The 27,669-nt window shown below is 41.7% G+C and overlaps 3 protein-coding genes and 1 pseudogene across 3 annotated transcripts in view; 2 read left to right on the top strand and 2 right to left on the bottom strand.

Annotated features, from left to right (window-relative positions):
• The first annotated feature begins 743 nt into the window (after positions 1-743).
• On the top strand, positions 744-19,295 carry LOC101618719. Its single transcript, XM_004694853.2, has 3 exons — positions 744-1,064; positions 4,341-4,692; positions 18,968-19,295. The coding sequence occupies exons 1-3, from the start codon at positions 767-769 to the stop codon at positions 19,293-19,295; spliced, it is 978 nt and encodes a 325-aa protein (XP_004694910.2). The 5' UTR covers positions 744-766.
• LOC101632547 lies at positions 13,083-13,666 on the top strand (annotated as a pseudogene).
• On the bottom strand, positions 13,902-14,567 carry LOC101618961 (histone H1.3). Its single transcript, XM_004694854.1, has one exon. The coding sequence runs from the start codon at positions 14,565-14,567 to the stop codon at positions 13,902-13,904; it is 666 nt and encodes a 221-aa protein (XP_004694911.1).
• A 3,365-nt stretch (positions 19,296-22,660) lies between the features above and the next one.
• The window catches only part of LOC101637187, a 23,294-nt gene continuing 18,285 nt past the window's right edge, over positions 22,661-27,669 (bottom strand). The window contains 4 exon segments of the mRNA XM_012734164.1: positions 22,661-23,005; positions 26,292-26,672; positions 26,914-26,991; positions 27,462-27,634. Of these exon segments, the coding sequence (XP_012589618.1) occupies positions 22,663-23,005; positions 26,292-26,672; positions 26,914-26,991; positions 27,462-27,634 (975 nt within the window). The 3' untranslated portion in view covers positions 22,661-22,662.

The following is a 27,669-nucleotide window of genomic DNA, read 5'->3' as shown; positions in this document are numbered from 1 at the left end:
GAATGAGAGAAAAAATAGGGAGGAATCAATTGGTGGAATATGAAGATGGGAATTCTTAAGTAGCTGTCCTTAGTGTGTTGAAAACCTGACTTCAAATTCAAATTGATATTTTCAAAACATCTACTTATAACCAGAATAAAGATTTTTTAAACAATCTTTAGATTTTTTTCCCATTCTAAAGATTTTTTAAAAGTAGAAATGAGAGAGCAAGTCACCAAAAAGTCCCTGAACATCAGGAGGACATGATGTTTGAAGGACCCAAACAGGGAAGCATACTTCTCAGTAAGAAATACCTCAGAAATGTTAATTTCCTGTGACCCCATCCTTGAACATGACTTTACCATCACTATTTCATTTTGCTTTAAAGTGAACAAAAATGATTCTAGAGAGAAACCAGAGCAGATAAACCTTTTAGATGTAAGACAACGAACATGTTTATAAGTATATGTAACAATACTAATCATTCAAATATGACTGACAGATGTTAGCTTGACACACTTATTAAAATCTCTAGTAATTCGAAAAGAACATTTACTGTGTCCACTTGCAAACACTAAAAAAAGGTTTTTTATCTACTGCCAGCTACTCCTCCTTCCTACTCCCCACGACGCAGCATTCGTGGGCGAGGATAATGCAGTACGTAATAGTCCCTCCCACTTCCCAATTTGTAGTTCTCAAACAGGTCCGCAGACCAGTCTTAAATAAGAATTTCGCTCCGTTTCTGACGGCGAACTGCTAGCACTCTCTTTTGTGTGTGTGTGTCAGCATGTCTGGTCGCGGCAAAGGCGGGAAGGGTCTGGGCAAAGGCGGCGCCAAGCGCCACCGCAAGGTGCTGCGCGACAACATCCAGGGCATCACCAAGCCCGCCATCCGCCGCCTGGCCCGGCGCGGCGGCGTCAAGCGCATCTCGGGGCTCATCTACGAGGAGACGCGCGGGGTGCTCAAGGTCTTCCTGGAGAACGTGATCCGCGACGCCGTCACCTACACCGAGCACGCCAAGCGCAAGACCGTCACGGCCATGGACGTGGTCTACGCGCTCAAGCGCCAGGGACGCACGCTCTACGGCTTCGGCGGCTAAATTAAGTGCCCAAATTGGACTGATTTAAGCATTTAAAGGCCCTTTTTAGGGCCACTTACCTGCTCATGAAAGAGTTAGTGACCTTGTCTTCTGATTTGTCTATCGGAAAAGCAAACTGTTTTATGCACTCAGTTGCATTACTGCTATGTCAAAATGTACATCGTAGTGGTTAATTGAAATTGCCATTAATCTGAAGTAGCTGTCTTTTGTTAAATCTTAAAATCTTGTAAGCTAGCATCCCAATAAAAACCGGAGCTACTCATTATATAAGTAAGGTTCAAATGTTTGAAGGATAAAGTCTATGAAGTGTCTAGTATGAGGCTACTTAACAGTTCAATAAAGCTCGGTTGAACTGAAGAGAGTTGGGAGCACCTATAAGCTGTTTTCTCCCTGTGAACTCCTATAGTAGCTCACCTGTTAAATATCTATTCAAACTACATAAACAAGATTCTCACCGTAAACACTTTATAATATTAATAATTAAAGGAAACAACTAATTACTTTTTAAAGCTTTTTAGTTGAGTCTCAATTGCTACTCTAGAGAGAAGTAGGCAGCCTAGTCCTGTGCAAGGAGTCAGACTTAGGGTTTTTTTTTTTTTCATATGTCAGTACATCCAACAGGAGAAAACTCTCCAAGTATGTAACGGTAAGCAGTCTTCTGTGGTCTTTATTTTAAAGATTGTTTATGCACAAGAACCAGGGTACAGGCCAAAGGTGTAGGGAGTGTGCGACTCCACCAGAGACAGTGGAAAACAACAGGCAGATATTGTTTCGTATTCAAGAAAAAGTCCCTCAGCAGTAAATAGGCTATTTTAAACATTCCCCCCCCCCCCTTCTAACCTCTGATCACAGCTTTAAAATACCCAACCAGCTACTTAAAGTAGTGTCTGAGGGAAGGGGAGAGGAGTATTTTGTTAACATTGTTTTGGGTTTTAGATATCTTCTGATTATCCTAATGGGTCCGGGATTTCCCCTCTGTGTTTCAGTCTGATGACGGTTCTACCCGTTAAATATGGAATTGACCTGACTTCTAACTAACATGTAGAGCACCGTAAAGGTGACAACGTAGCTTTGTGTATATGATTGTTACTTAACATGTCTTCCATGAATACCTTGAATGCTGGTTTTAATGCCCAGTACCCGTGTTGTCAGTCACAAAAGAGAAGAAACTGACTGGGCTCTTTAGGAACTGAGGGGGCACTCCAACCTACAAGGGATTCCCGTCAACAGCAAGAAAATATGACCCTCAATCCTGAAATCATACACAAAAACAATTCAGCTGATTAAGTTGAGTATGGAAATTTAACCTCCCCAAGTCAATCATATAAGAGACTTCAAATAATTTGAATAACAATCTGAGAGAGAAACCAGATAAGCAAATTGTCAGGCCCACAGAAACAACAAAACTGTGATTTGCTTCCTAGCCCTTTGGCTAAGATCAAGTGAAGAATAAATACATGTGTTGCCTGAAGGTAATTTGAGGTGACCTGTTATATACTAGTGGATAACTGGCACACTTACCTAACACATTTGGCATTTTTCAACAATCCATGCCCCGTCGAAAATAACATAAGGTGAAAATGGAGCCTTTAACTACCAGGAGACTTAGATTTAAAAGCAAACCTCATATATGAGCTCATTCAAACTTGTAAGAGTCCTTACTGTTTCTCACAATAATTTACAATATTTCCTACATAGACTCTTGTTTCCAGTTTCTTTACTGCAATAATAACAGACGTTCAAATAAAAGCTTTCTTGCACCTTAAAAGTTGCTTTTAAAATATAAAAAGCAATTCTAATAAAACCAGTAAGTAAAACTCTTGTATTAAAGCTCATCTAAAATTAGGAGAGAAGAGGATGTAGAAAGTTTTTAATTGCAGCGAGTGTACTCGGTACCATCAGGAATCCCCATTTAACAGTTCTCCAGCTAAAGCAGGGTCAGATCTACCTTACTATAACAGATGGTAGCATCAGAGATATTTACTATGATATATATGCCAAAATAACAAGTCTTGCTAACAATGCACTTTATCATTTCCCATTTGTAACTGAGTGGCTCCTTTTTTTGAAACACTTTTTGGTAAATGTGCAGGATTTGGTAGAATAAGGCATGCAGAAAAAGTAATAACAATACGATTCTAAAGACTTTGGAAAGAAAGGATGGAAATGGAAACACAAGTCTATGCAAATAAGGACTCAGGAATCTAAGCTGTGATAGGACGAAAATTGACCAGTAGAAAGATAGTATGTAAATTAGGACTTCAAAAAGTGCTTTTTTAATTGGATGAAAATGAACACTTTCATGGACTCCTATAGGTTGCTTTAAGTCACCGTCATTGGTATACAAAGAGGAACACCTAGATGGTCATAAAGTGAAGAAATTAGTCACCTAACCCTCTTACTTACTGTTTTCTAGATTCCCTGTTGCATGCATTATCTTGAGAGTTCTTTACTTAGGTCCGGCTGACATCTTAACACATTAAACAGAACCAACACAGCAGATCTCCTGAGACAGGAAACTCAGGACTCCTGGGACTATGCAGGTGTTTCACAAAATGTCCCAGGGAGACATTTTGCAAAACAGCTTTTTCTACCTGTATGTGTCTGCAAGCCGCTTCTTTAATTTTTTATATAATAGGGCTGCCATTTAGATTAAAAGTAGAACAAAAAAGTCAGATGACAACTCACCCTGAGTTAAAAATCAGGAAACAGAAATCCTGCAGCGAGAAATCAGAAATACAAAATACGTATACTGAACCTGAAAAGTCCGCTCTACAACGAAGTAGGTACTTACTATAAACACAGACTAAGAACCATTAGATACATAGATACCTTAAAGGAGTGCTTAAAGGAAATAAAAAAAAAAGTTCTATCCAGATCAAAATGGGTTAACAATGCAGAAAATGGCGAGTATTTTCCTGCAGGTTCTAAAGCAGTGTCTTTTTCAATGCATTGCATTTTGCATTACACACAGGAGGAAAAAGTCAAGAATATGAAGTCACTAATGTGTCTATACACACTGCTCCTGTGTGTGAAGTATTATCAATGAAACGGTTTAGAGAATTTTCTTTTTCTTTTTTTTTTTTTTTTTTGGAGCGGACGGGAAAATGGCTGCTGATTAAAACTGACCAATCAGAAACAAGCAGCAAACTCCCCGCGCACTTCCGGAATTTGGCAATTGATGACTAACAGGGGTCGCCCACAATCCAATCAGAGTGACCCTGGTCCTGTATAAATACAGGGTGCAAGCAAGTTACAGCAGTCCGCTCAGTTTCAAGTGTAGCTATGGCGCGTACTAAGCAGACGGCTCGCAAGTCCACCGGCGGCAAGGCGCCCCGCAAGCAGCTGGCCACCAAGGCGGCCCGCAAGAGCGCGCCGGCCACGGGCGGCGTGAAGAAGCCGCACCGCTACCGGCCGGGCACCGTGGCGCTGCGCGAGATCCGGCGCTACCAGAAGTCCACCGAGCTGCTGATCCGCAAGCTGCCGTTCCAGCGGCTGGTGCGCGAGATCGCGCAGGACTTCAAGACCGACCTGCGCTTCCAGAGCTCGGCCGTGATGGCGCTGCAGGAGGCGTGCGAGGCCTACCTGGTGGGGCTGTTCGAGGACACCAACCTGTGCGCCATCCACGCCAAGCGCGTCACCATCATGCCCAAGGACATCCAGCTGGCGCGCCGCATCCGCGGGGAGCGGGCGTAAATGTTGTCTTCGGTTGAGTGCTCCTAAACCGTGAACCCAAAGGCTCTTTTCAGAGCCAACTACTTACTCTACAAAGGGTCCTGTAATGCTTAACAGCTAAGACTGTTTTCTAGTTGATTAACACGTAGTGGCGCCTGAAGGGCATCTCTGCGCCAAGTGCTCAGCCGTAGCGCTGGAAACTACCTCCGCACTTTCACTTTGCACGCATTTTCTGCACGAAACACTGAAGCAAACACATCAGTGGGTTTTTTCCCTTAGTGCTGTACAGTGCCTCTTGCACTAAGTTTGCTTTTAGCTTTTTTGTGGTTTTTTAGGTTATTCCTGCCTCACAATTGTATAACTGCTGTTCCCAATCGTTGGTTGCTTTTACTTGAATGCGTTTGACCCCACCAGCATTTTCTGTACCTTTTCTCTAAAGCCCCATTTAGTCTCAAGCCTCTGAGTGGCCAAAACCTTCTGCACCCTGGCAGTCTTGAAGATAAGCTTTTAGTGGACACCCTTATGCCGATAGGGCTCCAAACATTAGGTTACCACTTCATAAAGGCTCTACAAAGGCTCACTTCGGAGAGGAAGTTTTAGGAGTCATCTGTAAACACCCACCATAAATTCCACTTTACCTATACTATCTCGTGTAAATTAAGCTGCATGAAATTACCTATTTCTCAGTAAAATGTATGAAGTACATTTCAGGGGTTCTACCAGAAATAATCTGACCCCACATCTTTACAAAAGAAAATGAGTGCCTGTTCCATATTAAATAGGAACTCCCCATGAAACAGGTTCTAACTTGTACTGTTTGCTGAGGAAAGAAATAAGATGCTTTAAAATCATAACCGGCTATTTGTAAACAGGAAAGTGCTTACTACTTGGAAGCAACCAGTTTACGTTTTTTTGGGGGGGAGGGGTTGTTTTGTTTTGTTTTGTTTTGTTAAGAATATTAAGAGTATGAGACAGCAAATTATAGTTTTCTGATGGGCTATGCTAGCAGCTAGCCTAACTACAGAATTATGAGACTTCTAATTTTGTTTTCAAATGCTGTTTTCCCTCAAGGATCACTATGCAAGGAGGATAATTGGGTGGTAAATTTAAAAGGGATAAAGCTGTAAATATAAGCATAATTATCTACAGATAAGTCTTGGAGGTTTTCAGAAATTTTTTTGTTCTTTTAAGTCTCTCAGACATTAATGCTTGGTGCTGAAAACTGAGTCTGGGTCCATGTGGACAAAAGTTTAGTTATCCATATTGAAACTAACTGTATTCTTGGGTAATTGTAATGGTGCATAAAGAAGGCAATCTTTATGTGACTTCCCATTTCCTGTACCTTGAGGTTCTAGCAAAATAAAGTGTGTTAAATCTGTTTCCATTCACTAGATGTTAAACAGACAGATGTTAAGCAAACATACTTGGCACCAAAAACATGTCTTTAAACCCACCAGTGACATCTAGAATGGTTCTTTGCCTAAACACACACAGTAAATTAATCAAATTGAAATGTAAAAATTACCAAGCAGAAATTAACACTTAATTCATTTCTGGCAACAGGAATATTGATAGTTAACATTTATTTCAGTATATTAAGTCCGATATATCGTTTTCTTAAGTAAAAATAATCAACATGTATTGAGTTATAATGTGCTAGAAGTTTCACATATATTCTTCCATGAGGCCCAACATACAAGATAAATTCAATAAATACAGGCATCTATTATATACAATAATTACTCCATTTATACTTTATAGATAAGGAAACTGAAAGTTTTAGATAATAAATGATAAGGTCAAGCAAGACTGGGCATTACTATTTTAAAAATCAGTATAATCAATATCAACAACCCCTGAGGAATTTCCATATTTCATGGAGAAGCTGTCATAGGAAAAATGGTTATCTTATTATTTTGTCTATTTTAAAGGAAATGAATGGGTTTTGAAATTTTACAAGTCCTAATTGAGTGAAGTTCTAATGGCACTATAAATAACAACTCATTGCATAGAAATATAAACAGTGGGAATCAATAAAAATGTAACATTTACAAATGACATTAAGTCTCTGCCCACCAGCCACAATGATTTTGATGGTACAACTAAACAGTTTTATTTTAAAAGGCATATATTGAACAGTGATTATTACCTGATGTAATTCATATGAACTATTGAAAGAGGATCACCAATCTGACTTGTTACATTTTATATGTACCTGTTAGACCATTAAATTGTATGTCTTTTTCAGGCTTACATGACTTAAGTACCTACAATTATTTAAGGAATAACCCTAGAGTCTCTGACCAGTGCTTTATCTTATGGGCATGACAGCTAAAAATCCATTCACTAATTCCAATTCATTCTTTTTTCGATCTCCATCACTGCATCTGTCCACAGGAAAATATGGATATTTCATGTCTGGAGACTTTTATTGCAAAAGTTCTATGCATCTTTAATTTTGTTTTTACAGTAAGCCTAAGACCTTGCAGACATACTTCTGAAAGCAATGGACATCGTGCATAAGTCAAGTCATGGGCGAGATTCAACATGGCAGGAAAATATATTACCCTTGGCTTCCTACACAGAAAAAAAAGAAAAAGAAAAATGAAGTTAACTGAAATTGTAGAGCTGATAGCATCTTAAGAATCAGTTTCAGGGCCCTCTCTGCTGGCCCAATGGTTTAAGGCAAGCACTGTGAAGCTCTCATAGCCACTGCAGTGTGAGTTCTATCCCAGGCCAGGGGGTAACCCACATGGTGTGGCAGACCTCTTCTGATCTGCCAGCTGCTCCCCTCAGCAGTGTATTTTAGTCAATCTGCCTGTTCTTCTCCCCATTCTGTCTCTAGTAAATCCTCTCACCTGCTGCACATCAGGCCTGTACCCCAGTTCCGTCTGCATAAATAAATAAAATCTTTTAAAAAATTAAGTGTCAATTTAAAAAAATACACGTGGAATATCTCACTGAAGAGTTGTAAGATAATAGGTACAATGTCAGAGACTCTTTGCCCCGGATCATGATTATTGGAGGGCAGAACAGGCAGGGTCTCAAGGGGGGTGGGGCGTGCGTGTCGGTGAGCAGAAATTCCTGGAAAAGGGGGAAAAGGGAGAAAAAAGGGGAGCGGGCACAAGAAAGACACGGGAATAGAAGGTGGTGCAAGTCCTGCTCTGCTTTCAGCAGAGGTTTATTATATACACTTCAAGCAGGCAGAGGGATGCCATTAGCATATGAAATGGGCTGAGATCACAATCACCTTTTTTCTAAGAGTAGTCTGGGGTCGTTTTGATCTTTAGTTGAGATTATAACACTTTTAAAATTAATCTATCAAGGTCAAATCAGGTACATAGATTCACAAAGTTTAGGAATAATATTACTATATTTACCACAGTGAAGATTAACCAAAATAAAGTCGCTTAAACCTTATCTACTACTTAACTGCTCCCGGCTTTTACTTTCATTGAGCCATCCTAGGGGGTAAAGTAAAGTGAGGGCAGGAAGAGGAAATTTCTTGTAAATCAAATTGCAGTAAAGTTCTTTGAAAACTTGTTAGAAAGTTTAAGTGAATTTTCTTGAAGTTTAGAAAACCTGATTAGCACTGAATAGGCGACTTAGGTAAATTTCCATATCTAAAGACAAGAGAGTAGAAAGTTTGAGTGGTTATTTAGAAACTGAATAGAAGGCTACTTGAGATAGTAGAGTGATGAGATTTGGGTTTTCCTCCCTTCCGGCAGTAAAAGTATGTTTTAATATTGCCTCAGTATTGACTTTACAATAACAGCCAATTGCTTTTATTAATCAGCCAGTTGTCAATCACTTTTGACTTCAAGAAATCACTTTTGATATCAAGAGGAATTACTCACCCTGGTGCAGTATTTGCTTGCCTGGGCCTGGCAGCGCCTTATGCAGCTGAGGCAATCCAATTGAAAACTGAAGGTTGCTCAGAATATTTTGATATCACAATTATAAAAAAAAAAAAGTAGGTCATAACATAACTTAGCGTGGAAAGTCTGATTTTTCAGAGCACTTCACCTCCATCTGTACCATGTCTGTCGACAGAGTTTGCATAGCTTGTGTCAGTATGAGATATCATACTAAATTAGTGGAAAAACAATAAAAAGTACTATCCTAGGGTTTAGTTTCATTTAATGAGTGAATACATATCTAATAATTTTTTGTTGATAACAGCATTCAATTAAGAAATGACATTAAAACACATTATCAGAGAAACCAGCTTTAAAATAAGGGAAATGTATTCATGCAGATGCCACTTGAGATGGAAAGACTTCTCACAGGCAGAGAGAAGGGGAAATTACAGGGTAACAATGGTGACCTCAATCCAAGAAAAACAATTCTTTTATTTAGCAACAGGGAGATTTGGGTTGTTATTAGTGTTAGTTATTGTGAGAAGAAAGTACTACTGTGAATAAAGGCTACAAAGTTCTCACTTAGTGACTTGAGAGACTGATCCCTTTCATGAAGCATATTACAGAATTTAGGGTTGGAGCCTGCCTGGAGAAATGAGTTAGGACAGTTTGGCGAGCAATGGGATTTAAAATATGAGAGAATCTGACAAAGAAGAAAAAATCATGTCTAACCCAGAATTTTTTTCATTACCTGATTTACTGAATAACTGGAATAACCAAGGTCTCCACAGTGACAGGAACTCAATCTGCTGCCTCCAGGAGTCAAGCAGACTAAGTAGAAAGTAGTGACTTCTGGTTGGTCCTAACGTTTACTTTTGGTGGATCAGTGAAGCACAGGCCTGCCTCCACCAGAAAGTTCTGATGGGCTTTTTCCAAGATACTCTGTGCAGGTTTTTTCCATCACATATCGCCTTCCATAGCATGTGGAGCTAAAGACAACAGAGATCCTGTGGGCCACTGAGGAAATATTACCCAATGTCATTGTTTAAGCAATAGTAAGTCTGATGATCTGTTATACGTTAAATGACCCTAAATATGTTAGGGCAATATCCAGGAAAACCTCTGTGTCTGACAAACCTATCTTAGCCAAAAAATTCTAAGGGAAAAACATCCAGAAGCAAAATTTTGTCACAGATAGCCTCCTCCTCTTTACAAGACTTCTTCCTCACTCCCAGGCTTCTTCCTTCATCCCACTCCTTGGCTTAGGAAATAAATGTTCAATTCATACTATTTAGTCCAGAATGTAGTCATATTTATGTAAGTAAATTTTGTTGTCTTCACCTACAAAACTGATGCTAGTTTATACAACTAGTCCAAGAAAAAACCCAAGGAAGGGGGGAATTTTCCCGTGTACCCTGACAATCAATGGCCATATGCATAAGTACCTCCTCTAATACAGAAAATAAGAACATGCCTGGCAACCATCTAGGCTAAGATGTGGGCTTTTTACTTCCTCGTTTTGATTGTTTTAGGAGGACCCCATCTGCCTGGTACTTACCATCTTTACAAATAAACCTGTTCAGTTTTTCAAAATCTGAGGGGTTTTGCCACTATAGTCAACAGAATGTCTTTGTCTCTTCCACATGTCTACACATCTCTCTTGCATGTCTCCTTCCATGAACCCAAGTCCCTGACACAAGTCCAAAGCTGAGAAATAAGCAGCCCCTTCTTCTCCACATATCTGTCTCTCTTCTGTGTGACTGTCCAAATGTTCTCTCCTCATGTCTCCTCCATATAAGAGCTATGTAGACTACAGTGATACAAAAACACTGATTCAAAATGACACCTGCACCCCCATGTTTATTGCTGCTTTATTTACAATGGGAAAGACATGGAAACAACCCAAATGCTGAAAAGTAGATGACTGGATTAAAAAGATGTGGTACAGGGCCCTCCCTGGTGGCGCAGTGGGTTAAAGCACAGCACTGAGAATCTAAAGCCGCTTCCGCATGAATTCAATTCCCGCCTGCCCCAGAGGTGACCACATGGCGTGGCAGACCTCTCCTGACCCGCCCGCTGCTCCCCTCAGCAGTGTACTTTGTTGATCTGCCTGTTCTGCTCCCCACTCTGTCTCTGGTGAAGCCTCTCGCCGCCCCTGAGCCTCTGGCCTGTACCCCAGTTCTGTATGCACAAATAAATAAATCTTAAAAAAAAAAAAAAAAGATGTGGTACATATATACAATGGAATATTACTCAGCAGTCAAAAAAATAAACACATGCCTTTTGCAGCAACATGGATGAGCTGGAAGGGATCGTGCTTAGTGTAATAAGCCAGAAAGAAAAGGAAAAATACCAGATGGTTTCACTCACAGCAGGAGCATACAGGACCTGGGGAGATAATGATAATTATAATGAACAACTATATACCAGAGACATTTTACGGGGGTGGAGTGGGGAATGGGATCAAAAATGGGGAGGGGGGAAGTCCACTGGACTATGGTGATGCACATGGGTGATCTGGTGATGGGAAGCCCACGGGGATTATAACTGAGAAGGGAAAAGGCACAAAATGATGTAAAAATAAACTATTATGTTATTAAAAATAATAAAAAGAAAAAAGAAAGTAACTACAGTGATAGAGTAATTCTGACCACTCTCAGAGTCATTTTCACCAACTGATTCTTAAATTTCTCCTCACTCATCAAAAAATTGAAATCACTGAGTATTAAAGACCTTGGGTCTCTTCCCCATTATTTTCCTCTGGATACAAACTCTTATTTTTCCGAAAATTATTTTGAATAACTATTAAATACTTTAAATCTAAACCCATTTATCCAGATTGCACCAACCAAGCTATCCTGAGGTTGCTATCTCAAAAAGGACCTGACAGAATTTTTTCCAGGATGTCAAGATAAATCCTTTTCTATTACCTGTCACCTTAGCAGGCAGAACTAAGTCAATCAAGGCTATGTGGGCCTCAGGGAAAACTTACTATTTATAAAAGAATGAAGATTACCCAGATTTAGGTATCTCAGAAAAACCTATCTTAACAAAGAAAACATCTAAAGGAAAGATTTTGTCAAAGGAAGTGTTCCCCTCCCACCTGGCAGGCACCCCACCCCGTGTCATGTGAGGTCCCTCTCTCCTCCACATACTAGAACCCTGAAAATAGACATAAGTCTCCAGTTTGTCCCATTATTTTGGGTGTTACTACATGTAAATTCTCCATACATGTTACACACTGGGTCTTTTTCTCCTTCCTACTACTAATGTATCTGATATTTGTTCAGTCTCAAAAGAACTCCAGGGGTGGGAGAAGTTTGTCTTGTGCCTAAAAACCATTCTCCTAGAAGGGTTTTGGCTCTATCTAGAAAGAAGAAATTATGGAATATAACTATGCATGGGAAAAATGATAGATAACTTTAGAAGAGTAGTAAATACATTCATAGCCTACAACTTTTTTTTTAAGGAAACTTAAATTTTTAAATGCAATAAGCTATTAACCAAATGGGGAGTAGTGCTGTAAACACAAAAGTAAAGTGAAGGCAAAGTTCACTGATGAGGTATTCATGTTGTTCAGGGACTCGTGATTGGTTCTGTGCTGTGGACTCCAGACAACCTGGAGAAACTTGTAAACAACCTTAAAAAAAGTTTTAAAAAATTCTTACAGCGCACTCACCACAAAAATTAGTGCCATTAATATATCGTGAAAGTATTTTTTAAATATATAAAAACTTGTTCATTAACAACATCCAATAACAAGATTCAACTGCAGGTGAAATAATGAAAGTCAGTTTCAATGACTCACCAATGGAAATAGATTTCAAGCTACCAGTACAGTGATATGAATATATCTGATTGTCACTGATGAAAACAGTCACAGGTACTGTAAACTCCAGTTACCTAGACATATAACTGAAGGAAAATGCTAATTTGCAGTCCCTTTGTGAAAATAAAAATTAATTTCTCCCCGTCCAAGTTTATAGCCCCATAGTAATCTGAAATATACAGATATCCAGATATGCCGGTAAAATGTTGATTTCTCTGAAATCGAAACAGAAACAAAAACCTGTTTTGGGGGTGAAATGCAAAATGGTTAAAATCTAGAAAAAACTCTGGAGACCATTTATTTTTCCCTGACCAGAGATTTTTCTTAGAATTTCCCTTTCCGGATCTTTCTCTATACTTCACACATTAGGCAACCAACCCTGGATTTCAGGATACTCAAAAATTGGGAGCCAAGAAATCTAAGGGAGTGAATAAATTATAAATCACTTTTTTTTTTTTACTTTTTGCTACCTCCTAGCATCAGTGTGGTAGCTAAAATAATCAAGTTTAGGCAGAATCAAAGTAGCCCCCCAAAAGAGGTCTCCATTGATGTCATGGGCAAAATGTTTTCAACAGCTTCACAGTATACACAGGTTTGATGGCTCAATCCCTAGTTGGTGCTGTGTTTTCTTTCTGCGACCATGCAAATAACGCGGGGGATTTCTGATTGGCTAGAACTCAAGAGCCTCTGTAAAGCAACTGAAAGCAAATTTTACGAAACATCTAACGACTATAACAACCCCTTCCAGACGTGCCTGCCCTGGAAAATTGTACTGTCCCTGAACACTTCGGGGCGCCGGAATCAGGGAGGTAAAACCCGCCCCAAGGTCAAGACGTGCTCCCGTGGCGCAAGCGGGCAGTTCCCCAAGGGCCGGGTGCACCACCTGCTGCTCAAGGGCAACTTCGCCGAGCCGGTCGGGGCGGGCGCGCCCGTGTACCTGGCGGCCGTGCTGGAGTACCTGACGGCCGAGATCCTGGAGCTGGCGGGCAACGCGACCCGCGACAATAAGACGCGCATCATCCCGCGCCACCTGCAGCTGGCCATCCGCAACGACGAGCTCAACAGCTGCTGGGCCGCGTGACCATCGCGCAGAGCAGCGTCGGCCAACGTGAGGCCGAGCCAGGGAACTATGGGGGAAAGTGCAGACTCGGCCCAACCCTGCCCGCCCCAGGCCCTCTCCGAGCCGCCGAGGAGCTCCGGGGAGGAGCGCCTGTGCCCACGTGACCGAGCGCGCCCGGCCCCGAAAGCGCCGCGCGCCCGCGCGCCCCGTCTCGGCCCAGCCGGCCAATCACGACGGACGGCGGCAACACTCGCAGCAATTTAAAACACTGATTTAACTATTGCTTAGTAGTCGACTAAGAAATCAAAATACTTGGTTACGCTCTTTTGGCTGAAAGTGGTGGGTGGCTCTGAAAAGAGCCTTTGAGATTTTCCAAGCAGGACGTCCCGCTGCACCTTCTTACTTCCTCTTGGGCGCCGCCTTCTTGGCCTTTGTGGCTTTGGGCTTGGCCGACTTGGGCTTGGCGGCCTTGGGCTTAGGGGCTTTGGCCTTGGACGGGCTCTTGGTCGCCTTCTTCGGCTTGGCCGCCTTTACCTTCTTGGGGCTCTTGGCTACTTTCTTGGCCCCAGCAGCCGCCGCCGGCTTCTTGGCCTTCTTCGGGGTCTTCTTGGCACTCTTCTTCGGGGTGGCCGCTCCGGTGGCCTTCTTGGGCTTCTTAGCCGCCCCCGCGGGCTTCTTGGGCTTGGCCGCGCCCGCCTTCTTGGCCTTGGGCTTGGCGTCGCCGGAGGCCGCCTTCTTGTTGAGCTTGAAGGAGCCCGAGGCGCCGGTGCCCTTGGTCTGCACCAGGGTGCCCTTGCTCACCAGGCTCTTGAGGCCGAGCTTGATGCGGCTGTTGTTCTTCTCCACGTCGTAGCCCGCGGCCGCCAGCGCCTTCTTGAGCGCGGCCAGGGACACGCCGCTGCGCTCCTTGGAGGCGGCGACAGCCTTGGTGATGAGCTCGGACACCGGGGGCCCGGACGCCTTGCGCTTTCCCGCAGCTGCGCCCGTTTTCTTTGCCTTCTTCTTAACAGGTGTCTTCTCCGCAGGTGCGGGCGCAGCAGGAGCAACTGGAGCAGTCTCCGACATTTTTCTGCTTTGCCACGAAAGACAAAAAGTAAGGTTAAACTGTCAGAACGGCATGTCCCGGGCGCCGGTGACTGGGGGTTTATATAGAGAGTAGCTGAGTGATGATTGGTTGCCTGCTCCGTGCGCCGCGCTGCTGAGGAGAGCTGCTCGTCTCTGCTGCGTGGCTGTGTTTCTTTCCCCTTAAAAAAGAAGAAAAATATAAGAAACCTGGGCACGAAATAATTAGGGACTTGGGGGAAACGGATCTGAGAGTCTTCACGCTTCATTCCTGCCTCATTTGCTATCCCTAGTTTCAAAACCGACACCCTGAGACTTTCCAAATCCCCCCAACTCTCTTTCAAACTTCGGTCACATTGAGACAACTTTCAGATTTTCCTTAAAAATACTACTTCTCTTTGATTCTTATGCAAATATTTCTTGCGGGACTTTGTTCTGCACATTCTGATCTTTGAGACTTCATCTAAACTAACTCATGTTTAATCAAATATACGAGGAAAATCGGTTTTTTCGTGAGAGCAATAGCACAAACTCTCCTGCAAGTTGTTTGCACCAAGCCCTCGGAATTGGCACTGGGGTAGAAAAATCTTCGCACAAGATGGATAACTATTTCAGAAAAAATAGAATTTTTTTTAAGCATTTGAGTGACTGCTAGGTAAGCTGGGGTTGATCCCCGTGTTTTGGTGATTAAAACACTTGAAGAAGGATGGGGGCGGGGGCTGAGGCTGCACCATTCACTTTGCAAATAAACAACTCTAAACAGAGTCAGCAACCTTCTCTTAAAAATCAGTATAATCGATTTTTGAGACCTAGAATGGGTCTTAGAGATCAACTACTGCATCTAGAAAGAAAATAAAAGAAAAGTGAATCATGTGAAGCAAGTTACAATTCTACATTTTAACAGCCATAAGCTGAAGAATGCCACATCACCTACTTGTACCCCATCTTTCTTAAACTTCTGAATAAGTCAATAACAGACACCCTAATCCTACAATTGTTTCCTTTAAGTATATATTAGGTAAACTTTGGCATACATTTCCTATATTTAAAATGATGATTAAAATATACATGATTTCAATTTTTACAGCATACATTCTAAGTAGGAACATAAAGGATCATTGGAAAGAAAAAAATTCTCATTTGTATCTCTTTCTGAATTTTCATAATTCTCACTGATTTTTTAATGAACAAAATATACACTAGTCTGTCACATCCTTAATGAATGGGCTGAGAATGTTCCTCTAAGGATGTTGAACAAACATTTCACAGCAAACCTGATTGATTTTATTATTCCATCTCTCTCAGTTTGCAACATGAATGCTAATGGAATTTGATGACTACTGGATAATTCAACACTAAATCAATATTATCCACTAAAATAAATTTTTGATCCTCTGCTTCTTAACAATAACCCTATTTCCAAAATCGAGGTATCTGACTTCTATTCAATAGTGATTTGAGAATTTTCTTATATAATTCTAAGATAGGATAATCACCATTAAAATGTCATCGGTCTATACTTAATTAATGCAATAAATCAATTTAACTATTTTTAAATAGTCATTTATTGCCTAGCACTGACTGAAACCAAGACTCTGAGACTTGAGACCAGGTTATCTACCAAGTAAAAGTGCTATATATAAAGAAGTAAGCTTATAGACCTGGTCCTGCAGCCTTCTAATTCTCCTGGGTGGGCATTTTTGGAGTACCTGGAAGATGTTGCTACTTGTCACCCTCAATAGCACCATTGCCAACAGCAGTGGACACAAAAATTATACAGGTTATAGTCTTATCTAAACTTAAAGATATTAAAAGTCACACCTTCAAACGTTTACAGTTTTGGTCCCTGCTGATCCACATTATCCATTCTTGAAGAATTGTTGAAAACATATCCTTAGTTACAAATTTTCAATTTCAGCTATGTGAAAAGTTCTTCCTGTTGCATATGTCGTCATTTCCTCTATGCAATTCTTACCAGTTCTTTGGCTATTTGGGTTCCAACAACATTAAAAGACTTTGGGGTTAAATGCTATTTCCTTAATTCTTTTCAGGGGATCTCTGTCTTTCCTGAAGGGCAATTGCTGAGAATTAATTTTACCTTCAATGTTCCCCATAAGTTTATAGAAGGATGGAGCGCTACTTGCTGTGATCTTATCTTCTCTAACAGCTGCATGAACAACCTCTTGAATAATGGGCCACCGGTTCTAGTTAGTTCTGTGACAGATATCACATTACTGACTTTATGTTCTATCAAATGGGATATTAACCTCTCTATATCCATTATAAGTGACTGACATTTCGCAGTAGTTATTACCAGGCCAATCCACGGGGCTATACTTAACCATTCCAAAAAGCAGTGAATTTTCAGATATTTAAAAAGAAAAGTTTTTTTTTAAGTTGTGTAAATACTAAAAAAGAACCAAAAAAAATAAAGTCTATTTAGGACAAAGAAATGCTGTGCTTAGAAACTTGCACTGGATTGCTAGAAATGTTCTGAACCTGTCCTGAATCTCTAATCACATGAGCTTAACTGAATGAGGTGATGTGACTACAGTGACAGAAGAAACTGATTTTTTATTTTATTTCATTTTAATTTATTTAAATGTAGTTGACAGTGTTATTAATGATTATGTTGGACAACACAGTTTTAAACATGATTAACCACATGTTTTCATTACCTAGGAGAGGATCTCACCTGAAATCATATGAAACTCACCTTGAAAAACAAGTGTATCTTCTTTTACATCCTGTGGAAGAGGTGACTCCTCTCAAACTTCTGATTTCCTTTCACACATCTCTTTCTGCCTCTAATATCTGGTGTACCTGGAAGTTGTCTAATTCCTAATCCAAAAGACTACAATCCACTCTTTCTGCAGTAATGCTTATTCTCCTATATCCACCATCTCTTTTCCCTAGGCGACACTAGAAATCTTCAGAAGAATATCCATCATAGCAAACACTGTAGAAAGTACTATAATGATAGAAATGTTCTGAATCTGTACTGTCAAATAGAGAACCTCTATCCACATGTGATTACGGTGCGGTGAGATTAAATAGTGGCTTCAGTGAAGAAATAGATTTTTAATTCATTTTAATTAATTTAAATTGAGATGAAGTTGTGATTATTATGTAAGACAGAATAATTTTAAATTACTTCTCAAACTTGAATGAACATTCTACCTACTTGGAGATCTTGTTAAAAATAGATATTAAAAATAAAATATCAACTGTGTCTGGGATTGGGTCTGAATATCTCTCATGAGCCGGGGGAATCGAATATTGCTAAGTGGGATGTGGCTGCTCCACTCAACGAAATGAGGATAAAACTAAGGATATTTGGGGCTGATGTCTGACCCCATCACTCTCATTTTCACTTCCATGTTCTAGACTTCCACTTCTTTAAAAGAAGGTCTTTCTAACCCTGATATTTGTTCACCATTCTAAGCACAGAGTAGTCAGTAAATGGTTCAAGGCATGATCACTTTTACTTGATAACTTTTTTCAGAAAAGGAGCGCATGGGAAATGACTGTTTCTAAATTTGCAAGTAACTGGACATGAGCTAGATCCCAAATACTATCAGACTCAATGATGGTAAGTTCCAGAATAGATATTTTTAAAAATTACCCCTGTAAATATTGTAGACACTCAAACTGAAAGAGGAATATGAGTGAGCCAGTAGCATTGTCCAGTAAACATACCACATGTGTATAGAATACTTTGGTCATTTTAATTTCAGAATTAATCAGCATGGTGTTAATTCTTTCACTTCTGTTATTATTCAACATTATGTAATTTCGATTAAAACAGGAAGGTGATAAGTCTTGAGAGTCCAGAATCACAGTATCTTTTTTCTAACCCAACAATATCATTTATAAAACAGGAATATGTCACCAAGCCTAGGATTCATCTTTCCAAGGGAAAAAAAAAAAAGTGCTTTGTAACTCTGGAGTGGGAAATCAGTTAACATTGACTAACCTTCCTACTTTCCTTTACAATACTAGTATTGCTCATATTGCTAGAATTGTAAAAATTAATACTATTTTTTTAAGAATGTTCACAAATAAAAATCAATTTTATCCTAGGAACCCGTTCTTGTGTAGACAAGGGTAGTGTCATTGCTTTCCTTCCTATAAGTAATAAAAGTTAGGAAACTTCCAAGTATACATTATTTGGGAGAAGCAAAAGTCACAGCAGTGGAGAGCACAATTGTCCTTCAACAAAGATCCTGCCAGAGCCACGTTGCCCCGCCCTTCGCCTGCTAGGCAACAGCAGACGCCGGTCAGCTCTGCAGGAGGCGGGTCGCTAGCCTCTTTCCCGCCCCCGCCATTTCAGTCTTCTAAAAGGTCCGCAAATCTGATATATAAAGGGGCTGTATTGCAATTCTGGCTGCTGCGTTTGGAAGCCGTGTTTTTGCAAACATGTCTGGTCGCGGCAAAGGCGGGAAGGGTCTCGGCAAGGGAGGCGCCAAGCGCCACCGCAAGGTGCTGCGCGACAACATCCAGGGCATCACCAAGCCCGCCATCCGCCGCCTGGCCCGGCGCGGCGGCGTCAAGCGTATCTCGGGGCTCATCTACGAGGAGACGCGCGGGGTGCTCAAGGTCTTCTTGGAGAACGTGATCCGCGACGCCGTCACCTACACCGAGCACGCCAAGCGCAAGACGGTCACGGCCATGGACGTGGTCTACGCGCTCAAGCGCCAGGGCCGCACGCTCTATGGCTTCGGCGGCTAACTTTCGAGTTCTGTGAACTCTAGTAAAAACCTAAAGGCCCTTCTCAGGGCCACCCACTTGGTCACGTGAAGAGCTGCTAATACTTTCACATTTTGCTTTTCAGAATCTGTTGTATTTCGAATTGAATGCCCTGAATGTCGCAGGGGAACGAGTGGGATTAAGCCTTTAACTACAAAGCTGGCAGACTTGCATTGAAAGGCGGTTTTGGTAAATTTTATTCACACCCTCCCAGCTGTAAGTGTATTTCAACCCGGTCAGCTGTAGGGGGCACTGGAGTGCCCTCTCTTGCAAGCCTAGACATTTGGCAGCTCAGTGTAAAAGTGGAAAGCATGCTTAACTTGTTCTACCCACACTGAAAATAACAGTTTGCCAGTAGAGTGTCACTCTGCCTGCCTGCTAAATAATTACTGGAGTTCCCCTGCCTCATTATTTTAACGAAAGATGCTTAAAAACAAAATAGTGGCATAAGAAACTCTGACCTCCCATTTCCTTCTAAAAATAGGTGGTAAGAACTTCATTTCAGCTAGTCTTTGACAAACCAGGAGGGAAATAGCATTCTTAGCACCAGAGGCTGGGATTTTAAAAGAAATCTATGTAAACAAACCTTGTTTAACTCTTCATCTCATCATTAAATCTATCAATCAATCACATTACATTTCCATCATTACATTCCATTCTACCTTAGCCATGCCCCTTTTTGTCCTTATATTTGCATTGCTTATTAATTTGGGCAAGCTCAGGGGAACAACCCCCCACCCCTGTGGGTTCTTTGCAAGCTGGAACAACAAATTAACACCAGAGCCATTAGTAGAATAAAAAGACCAAATAACAATGGTACTGAGAATTTAAATTATTAGAGTCAAGGGGCAAACCAGAGGTTGACATCCTGTGCGAAGGGCCCTAGGGCATCAAGGAGAGAGGAGAGGGCTTCTCATGACAAGGTGAGGATGAGGATGACTTCATAGGACAAAACCTTGCCTCTAGATGTTTCTGTTTAGGGTAGATTTCTCTGGTAAAGGATTGTTGCTGGAGATGACCCTAAGGCTCGTTATTCTGCGTTCTCTAGCACAATGGTAGTAACAAAATAGTAAGTTACTCCTGAGACTTAACAGAACTTCTGTTGACCTTAGATGCACATCCTAAGTGACATGTATTAGAAAAGGCCTAGTCTGGGCATCTTGGGAAAAGCCTAACAATTTGGGGGAAACCCAGCATAAACTTTCAACCTGTACTTCTCTGAGTTCTTTTCCTTATATGAGTGCCTGTATCCCATAAAATTTACGCTAAATACATCAGTGTATTTCTTTCCTGTTCCCTCTGGGTTTTGTCCACTAAACTAAAAGAGACCTAAGAATACTGAGAGTAGAGGTTAAATTTTACTTCCCTGGGGCCCTCCCTGGTGGTGCAACAGCTTAAAACGCAGCATTATGAAGTGAGCAGAGCCACTGCATCATGTGTAATGTTTGATCCCCAGCCCAGAAGGTGAACAAGGTGTGGCAGACCTATCTTGCTGGCTCCCCTCAACACTGTACTTCAGTCAGTGCTCCTGTTCTGTTCCCCACTCATTCGCTACTGAGTTCTCTTACCCCACCACACCCCCACAGCTCTGGCCTGTACCCCAGTTCTTGTATGCATAAATAAATCAATCATTTTTTTAAAATTTGACTCCCCTATAAAAGTTACCAGGGGATCAAGGTAATTTCCCACCACAGCCTCAAGAATGATGTCTAGAAAGCAGTGTTTATTGTTAACCAGGAATTTTGCAGACACAAAGCACCACATGCTCCCTAGAGCTTGGCCCTTTGGTTTCAAATCCCACTTCCACTTAAAGATGTGGACAAATCATTTCCTGCTTCAGTATGTCTCTCTGTCCTCCTTTCTGAAACAGAGGTCATAATAATATGTCTATCTCAGATTGTGTTGAGGATTGGTAGTTTCACATACACACAACTGTACCTTACAAATGCCAACTTTAGTAGTATAGAAGAGAAAAACTATACATTAGATAATTTTCTTTTTACAAAGACTAAACATCATGTCATGGCTGTGTTGCCTGTTTCAAGCCTTTCCAACTAAAACTAAATTTTAATAAAAGAATTTCTTGTTTGGAATCCACTTTCAGGAGAGCAATAAACTTATTTGGTTCCAGAAACTAATTCCTTTCTGATTTTCTTCTGAGATTATGCACAGTCTCAAACAGCCATTTCTTGCGTTGGCTGCTCCACGGGGTGCATAAGAGGGTCTGCCTCCTTCCTGTTATCCCCAACTCTATTTAGAGATTATTTAGCTCTCCTAAATTGGGTGCATGGAGTTAACCTGTAACAATTAGTAAATCCTGTATGGTTTAAACCTTAACACCATCCATAAATTCTACTTCCAGTAATAAGGTAAAGAACTTACAACACTCCCAAAGTATTTAATAGCAACAAAAAAATCTGTAAACTCATTTTATGTATCATGCAGATGCCACTATTGAATAACAGCTACACCAGTTACCCTTCAGGTGTATCTCCCTCTCCACCTGGACGAGGCCACAGGAGGCTCAACTGTAGGAATTCTCACCCGTGTGTTTACATGCCCCGCTTCTGATTAAGCCAGTGAAAACTACCTCACAAGAGAATGAAATGGGTGTTGAGATGACTTCCCAGTTTATCGCTTTATCTGACTAGCTTTATATTAAGATTTGTGGAAATACATGTATGTATATATATATATATATATATATGGAAACAACAATACAGATATATTTGTTTCCACAAATCTTACTATATTTCTGAACCATTTTAAGTTGCAGGCATGAGATTGCATCTAACATTTCATCTAATAATGAAATACACCCACATAAAATCATCACCAATCTAAAAAAAAGTCACCTAAAATCCCTAACATCTTCCCATTCTCTCAGTTACCTACCAGGCACCCTTTATGGTTCCATCCATAAAGCCAGGATCCAAATATTAGCTTCAATTGACCATGTTTCGGCATTACTTTTTTTAAAGTAATTCTTACACAATGTCACACATGCAACACAGGACAAAACGGTGTAATACATGTAATGAGGTTATATATTGAGGTTCACGCTCAGTGCTCTGTATGGTTACCTAAAGATGAGGAAGCAGTGATGAAAAACAACTGAAATAGAATCTCAACACACTGCATACCAAATGCTTAACCAAGATCCTCCACCTAGATGAAGCTTCATTCAACTACACAGCAGGTACCACAGTACTTGAAAGCTAGGAACAGAAATACTTGGCTTTCCACGTTAGCAAGGTACACACAAAGGTGCTAAAGCTCTTTCCTTGAAAACATGGGTGGCCCTGAAAAGGGCCTTTAGTTTTTCCTCTAGACTGCAGATCGAACTAACTTAGCCGCCAAAGCCATAGAGCGTGCGGCCCTGGCGCTTGAGCGCGTACACCACGTCCATGGCCGTGACCGTCTTGCGCTTGGCGTGCTCGGTGTAGGTGACGGCGTCGCGGATCACGTTCTCCAGGAAGACCTTGAGCACCCCGCGCGTCTCCTCGTAGATGAGCCCCGAGATACGCTTGACGCCGCCGCGCCGGGCCAGGCGGCGGATGGCGGGCTTGGTGATGCCCTGGATGTTGTCGCGCAGCACCTTGCGGTGGCGCTTGGCGCCTCCCTTGCCGAGACCCTTCCCGCCTTTGCCGCGACCAGACATGACCACAAGTCAGATCTCACCAACGAGTGAGCTAGACGGTGAACGCCTGCAGCCTCTTATGTAGCAACGGAGCGGACCTTGTTGAAAACGGAAAAACCTGGTAAGGCGGGAAACTGCAGCGTCTCCGCCCCTTCCTTCTGCGGCTTAACCACAGGGTAAAGAAATTTCCTGAAGTCTTTTTTTTTAATTTCTAAATCAATTTCAAATACGCACATAGTGTAATTTCCCTCGTTTGTGTATATATGTACGTAAAGTTGTGTGCGTTCTACATATATTCTTGCATTACAAGCCACACTGGTATTGAAATAATAGCACAAGTCCCAGGAATAAAAGAATTCATAAACTGCCAAGCAACTCAGCCAGGCTTCAGGGTTGGAATCCACGAGCGGCTGCTTTCAAAATGTGTTCTTGTTCATGGTTATTAATCCAGCCGAGCCTGAGTGGCCTCATAGATAAATTACTTGTTGGTGACTGAGTTATTCTCAACAAAATGACTGGCATCTACTTCATGAACAATAACTTCCAACTGCACAAACTTCTGTTAATAAAAAATTGGAATTTTTTTTTTTAATACAGCCAGGACAAAAGTACATGGAAGGCTTTCAAAACCTTCCCAGTGTAACGTGTACAGGGAAGGCAAGGTTTTCCTTTTCTGGAGGGTAGTGTATGGAATTCAAGCTAATTTGTCATAAATGCTAACCCTGGGCAAAGGGATGTTATTGTAAGTACCTGAAAAGAAAATGTGATCATTCCAAGATTTTATATTACAAAAAAATATTTCCTGAGCTAGTTACCTGAGACTATTAGCTATATATTATATACTTAGGATAAGTTGTTCAAAATAAGAGCTGGATTTTATTGTGCAATTAATACGTACCAAGCACACTGTCCTAAACACCAAGGATTAGCTCAGCCAAGTACCCCTTCAGAAACTTTGAGACTACTAAATATCAAATTTTGAAACTATTTTAGATGTAGGAATGGGCAGCAATATCTAAAAAGTCAGGTACCCACATAAGGAACCAAACCTCAGACCAATGTACATGTCACACTAGAAGCAAGTCCCTCCAAAAAAACTGCATGCAAAAGAAAAATTACAATTCGTTAAGCAAGTGCTAGAATGCAAAGAATACAAATTAGCAACTGAAAAAGAATTATCACAATGTCCTTTTTTACCTTGTTCTTTTGAAATGACTTCAGAAGTTTCAACTGTACCTAGAGACCCCTGAACCCAGTTTCTCCCTAAAGGTAACTTCTTTATAACTATATTATATCAAAACCAAAGAACTGGCACTTGAAAAAAAAAATTAACTAGACTATGTGCTTTATTCGGCTCAATTTTACAGTCACTCCTTTGCATATCTGTATTTATGGCTTGTCCTATGCAATGTCATTCCTCCTGTAGATACATGTAATACAACAATACAGATATAAAATTATTCCATCTCACTAAATAACTTCTAAAGTATGAGGGCAGAATTCCATCAGGGAAGCAGGCCTCACTCAGAGAGAAGGTGGGAGGTTCTTTGTTAAAGCTGGAGGGCTTAAAGGAGATCTTTCCTTAATCTGAGCCCCTTAGCAGTGAGGCAACTGGATATTTATTGCCTAAAGGAGTGAGTAAGGGGAGGTTGGGCAGGGGACAATATCACGTTAAAGCCTGTTGGGATACAGAAGCAAGAGATTTCTAAGCAGTTAAATGGGAAAAGTCAGGGTCTTTGAGACCCTTTATCAGCAACTTTCTGGAACTTTCAGTCTACAATGAGATGCTTTGCTTCAACATTAGATGTTTTCCATCTACACACCTTTCTCCTGTTATCTATCACTAATTTAGTCATTTTGAGACTATTATTCAAGTAATAACAGATGTAAGCTTTTGAGATTGACATTTCATCACTAAGCATTAAGCCAGGTTGCTACATTTATCAGCCTCCCTTTTCACTGGTTTGAATTTTGTTACTGTAATGAGTTTAACCACACAACAGTAGAAAGACAATAATCTATAATGCATTTTTACCATAAAAAAAGACTTTAAAGCTTTGTTTTTGTTTCTCCCAGCCATTTTATTTTGTATTTACTGTATTCCATCTTAAAAAGGCATGTCTTAAAGAAGCAGAAGTGCTGCAAGAATGGCTGGGAACCTAAATGCACTTGAACTCAGGTCCCAGAAAATCACTGTTGCTCTTAAGGATGCTTAAAGGTTCAAAAATACAACACTGGGTTGTTTTGTTTCTGAAATTCGACTCGTGGGTTCAGACTGGCTCCTGGAGTCTGCAATGTTCACTGAACCGCATCCAGCTTGTTGGGTTGCTGCCTTAGGACTTTTGCTCTCTTGGGAGCAGAGCTATTCACTTTGCTTCGAAGGAGGCCCAACAGTCTGCAAATGCATTTCCCCAGGCTAGAAGCAAACCCAGCAACAAGGTTAGGTAACCTTTTGCAAAGGTCTGTAAAACCTGAATCCACAAACCCTGCATTGCTTTAGGGCTTGTTATACAATTCCCCATTTATCTGAAAAGTTACTCCCTAATTGTCTGGTTCTTATGGATTTCCAGCAAATAGAATTATTCAGCTTTGTCAGTACAAGGCTCAATTCCGCCTTTTGAACTGCTTCTCCTGCAGGGCAGACACAATCCACACAATAACTTTTCCATCTTCTGGAAACTCTGGATTAGAGGTCTGTGAAGTGACCTTAATCACTACTCCAGGCCCTTCTGATCAGCATTGCCAGACAGTAGGCTTCCATGCTAGTGTTAGTGCATGAAGTTTTGTTACCAAGTTACCCACTATAGGGTAGTTCTCTCTGCAAGGACAAAGCAATCTTCACCTAAACTACCCCACCCCCAACCCCCTGCAACCCCTTCACAGGGAGAGCTGCCACTCAACAGCCCCGAGCCCAAGGAAACCTATTGGGAGCCCCAAGAGCCACTCAGCTTACCCGACCCCAGGGGCACCCTGAAGTGTAGACAAAAAGATAGGGGAGGCAAATTAATGGCTAGCGCCTCAGGAAGCAGTTTAACCACTCCAGCTCCTTACCACACGGTTAGAAGCATAGAGGGAGCTGTTGGGGCAGCTTCCTGGCGCCTCTTAACAAATCTGCGGCGGCCCATGCACATACGCCACACCTCCCGCTTCCCCCTCCGGAGGCACAAATCGGCAGTTTCCAGCCCTTTTAAGTTGAGATTGTAGGTGGCTCTGAAAAGAGCCTTTGGGTTTGAAGCTGGTACTACTTAGGGGCAACTTAAGCCCGCTCGCCACGGATGCGGCGCGCCAGCTGGATGTCCTTGGGCATGATGGTGACGCGCTTGGCGTGGATGGCGCACAGGTTGGTGTCCTCGAACAGCCCCACCAGGTAGGCCTCGCACGCCTCCTGCAGCGCCATCACGGCCGAGCTCTGGAAGCGCAGGTCGGTCTTGAAGTCCTGCGCGATCTCGCGCACCAGCCGCTGGAACGGCAGCTTGCGGATCAGCAGCTCGGTGGACTTCTGGTAGCGCCGGATCTCGCGCAGCGCCACGGTGCCCGGCCGGTAGCGGTGCGGCTTCTTCACGCCGCCCGTGGCCGGTGCGCTCTTGCGAGCCGCCTTGGTGGCCAGCTGCTTGCGGGGCGCCTTGCCGCCGGTGGACTTGCGAGCCGTCTGCTTGGTGCGAGCCATGACATTAGATTGCAAGCAACGGTTACAACTGGAAGCGTAGCTGCTCTTGCGCCTATTTATAAAGGCAAAGTGCTCCTGATTGGTCCGAATCTTCAAATTCCGCGCGCTCAGAGTTAAGTCCCTTCATAAGCTCTGTGATTGGCTATTACGTGTCCCTTTAGAAAATCTTGACCTATTGAAGCATTTTATCCTCCTCGGTCCTTTATCCACACTGTAGTCTCACATACACTTTCACTGATTCTGTTTTACTCCCTTTGTTTGGGGTTGAAAATAGGAAGAGATGAACGTTACACCTTTCCGCAAGGGTCTCAAATTTCACCTTTGAAGGTGTCTGAGCCAGTCGAATTCGTCCTGTATCGTTTTCATTGCTTCTGATTTTAAAAACATTTTTAGTAATGCAAGCGTTAACCATAATCCCAAACTCTCCAACAAACGCTGGCATCATTTCCAGATCAGGTTAAACTGTAAATGAAAGCAGCATACATTTGAAAATATGCAAGCGTATAGCTACTTTCTGTTCTTATTCCCAAAGTCAGTGACCCGTAATGCAATTTGGCAAAATGCTAAGGAACTATAAGTTTATGTCCGGCTTTTGTTCCCTTAGGTCGGTTCTAGAGAGTAACAGGTTTTACAAACATAAACTAATGACAAGATGCTCATCTTTCACATTGTTGAGAAAGCAAAAAAATTTTTTCTGCAGATGAGAGGAAGAATGTGGGGTTATTTTCACAGCAAAAGAGCAGTCTTGAATTCACCTTATTTGCATGAAAGGTTTTTACTGGCTCATTTTCTCCAATCAGAGCTCGAGATAGCATAATCCCTATTTGCATAGAAGCCCTACAAAAATAGGGTCAAGTTTTCAAGAAACACGTATTCTGCTGGGTTTTGTGTGCAAGTGTGCATCATGCCAGAGCCAGCCAAGTCCGCGCCCGCCCCGAAGAAGGGCTCCAAGAAGGCGGTGACCAAGGCGCAGAAGAAGGACGGCAAGAAGCGCAAGCGCAGCCGCAAGGAGAGCTACTCGGTGTACGTGTACAAGGTGCTGAAGCAGG

This window comes from Condylura cristata, unplaced genomic scaffold (genome assembly GCF_000260355.1).
Source record: "Condylura cristata isolate star-nosed mole 26May11 unplaced genomic scaffold, ConCri1.0 scaffold00048, whole genome shotgun sequence".
NCBI classification, from domain to species: Eukaryota; Metazoa; Chordata; class Mammalia; order Eulipotyphla; family Talpidae; genus Condylura; species Condylura cristata.
Note: the sequence above shows the minus strand (reverse complement) of the source record. Positions and strands in the feature narration are given on the sequence as shown.

Excerpts from the sequence above, each read along its gene's own strand:
- LOC101618719 (XM_004694853.2), top strand. The coding sequence starts at position 767 with ATGTCTGGTCGCGGCAAAGGCGGGAAGGGTCTGGGCAAAGGCGGCGCC. Across the intron at positions 1,065-4,340 it reads CCAGGGACGCACGCTCTACG|TCCGCTCAGTTTCAAGTGTA; the intron begins GCTTCGGCGGCT and ends AAGTTACAGCAG. Across the intron at positions 4,693-18,967 it reads CTGTTCGAGGACACCAACCT|CCGTGTTTTTGCAAACATGT; the intron begins GTGCGCCATCCA and ends TGCGTTTGGAAG.
- LOC101618961 (XM_004694854.1), bottom strand. The coding sequence starts at position 14,567 with ATGTCGGAGACTGCTCCAGTTGCTCCTGCTGCGCCCGCACCTGCGGAG.